This window comes from Penaeus vannamei, chromosome 28 (genome assembly GCF_042767895.1).
Source record: "Penaeus vannamei isolate JL-2024 chromosome 28, ASM4276789v1, whole genome shotgun sequence".
Taxonomy (NCBI): domain Eukaryota; kingdom Metazoa; phylum Arthropoda; class Malacostraca; order Decapoda; family Penaeidae; genus Penaeus; species Penaeus vannamei.
This window is the reverse complement of record NC_091576.1, coordinates 14,283,931-14,285,503: the sequence shown is the minus strand read 5'-3', so window position 1 is coordinate 14,285,503 and position 1,573 is coordinate 14,283,931. Positions and strand designations below refer to the sequence as shown.

General features: G+C 31.7%; 1 protein-coding gene across 1 annotated transcript; it reads right to left on the bottom strand.

Moving 5' to 3' along the window:
• Positions 1-220: 220 nt before the first annotated feature.
• LOC113813655 (glycine-rich protein 3-like) lies at positions 221-1,095 on the bottom strand. The gene is made up of 2 exons (XM_027365680.2): positions 1,042-1,095; positions 221-490 (listed from the first exon to the last, which is right to left on the bottom strand). Exons 1-2 carry the CDS (start codon positions 1,060-1,062, stop codon positions 281-283), a joined length of 231 nt encoding a protein of 76 aa, XP_027221481.2. The 5' UTR covers positions 1,063-1,095; the 3' UTR covers positions 221-280.
• Positions 1,096-1,573: the final 478 nt, after the last annotated feature.

The window sequence follows — 1,573 nt, the reverse complement described above, 5'->3', positions numbered from 1 at the left end:
TTATTTACATACTTCATTATCTAAAATGATCAAATTATGTCTTTTTTTTCTTTTTCTTTTTCTTTTTTAATATTTGTATACTACTTGTTATTCCGTAGAGTGTATCGTATACCAACCTACTTCTAAGTAATGATGATAAATTATAATTTTGTGGGAGTTCTTATACCTTATTTTCTAGTTCTTTTTTCTTTTTTCTTTTCATTAAATAAAAGGGCGGCTCTTTACATTTCATATTCATTTATTCAGGTAGTTATTCCATATCCTACTTGTTTTATCCTGTTCATCGTCCGTAACCATAACTACCATATCCATAACCGCCGTGTCCTCTGCCATGGCCGTAGCCACCATATCCGCCGTAGCCATATCCACCATGACCTCCGCCGTGGCCACCATACCCATAGCCACCATGACCCCTGCCATACCCGGGCTCAGGGTGGGCCGCCACCATGGACACCACCGCCAGCATCACCACCACCAGCAGAGCGGCGCGCTGAAAATATAAAAGCATAATGGTACAATAACAATAATGATAAGGATGATAATAATAACAATAATACAGATGATAATGATAACGGCATCAGTATCAACAACAATAATGGCAGTAATGACAATGCCATCGCCATCATAGCGAACAGGACCACACGCTGAGGAATAAACATTAGCATAAAATTATGAAATAAGAAAAAGTAAAACTTGTAATACGCACAAGTGATAAAGAATAATAAGACAAACTTCTCACTTCAGATATAATATTTGCATAGGAAGTACATTATCTTAGTTTCATTTCTGTTCTGAATTGCCCAAAGCATATAAAGATATGATCGATGAATAAGCTCATGTAATAACGACATACAAAGGAGCATACCAAGTAAAAGAACAAAAGAATAAAACAAAGTGAATAAAATCTAATTACTTCTAATGATGATAATAATGACAAAAGAAAAAAAGTACCTGTATTTATATGAAAAATAAGAGGGGTCCCTACAAATACTGAAAAAGCTGAAAATTACTAAAATGAACTGATTAATAAAGTTTTCTCACCAGCACAAAAGTAGTCACCATGTTTATGAAGCGGATACAAGACACTGTTCTCGTTCTGAGACCTCCATTCAGCGCCTCCCTTTATATAATGCAAATGCTTTATTCTTCGAGTTCGCATGGCATGGCAAAAACAATGCATGAATGACGGAGAATTTTACATACAAAAATAGGAGAGATTATGACTAAAAGTATTGTGATTCAGGATAAAAGAATATATATATATATATATATATATATATATATATATATATATATATATATATATATATATATATATATATATATATATATATATATATATATATATATATATAATTACATGAAAAATATGTTCTCTATGATCAAAGAACAATTTCGATTAAAGCTATTACTATTTGCAAAAGTATGTTTCTCAAATTCTGTTTGGTATTTGGTTCCGAGAATTGATGCATATATATGTATAAATAAATATATATATATATACTTTTATTAATAATGAAAACAGGAGGTTCCAGACAAATAATATGACCTTATTACGCGTGACTGTCTCGCG

Excerpts from the sequence above, each read along its gene's own strand:
- LOC113813655 (XM_027365680.2), bottom strand. The coding sequence starts at position 1,062 with ATGGTGACTACTTTTGTGCTG. Across the intron at positions 491-1,041 it reads TGGTGACTACTTTTGTGCTG|CGCGCCGCTCTGCTGGTGGT; the intron begins GTGAGAAAACTT and ends TTATATTTTCAG.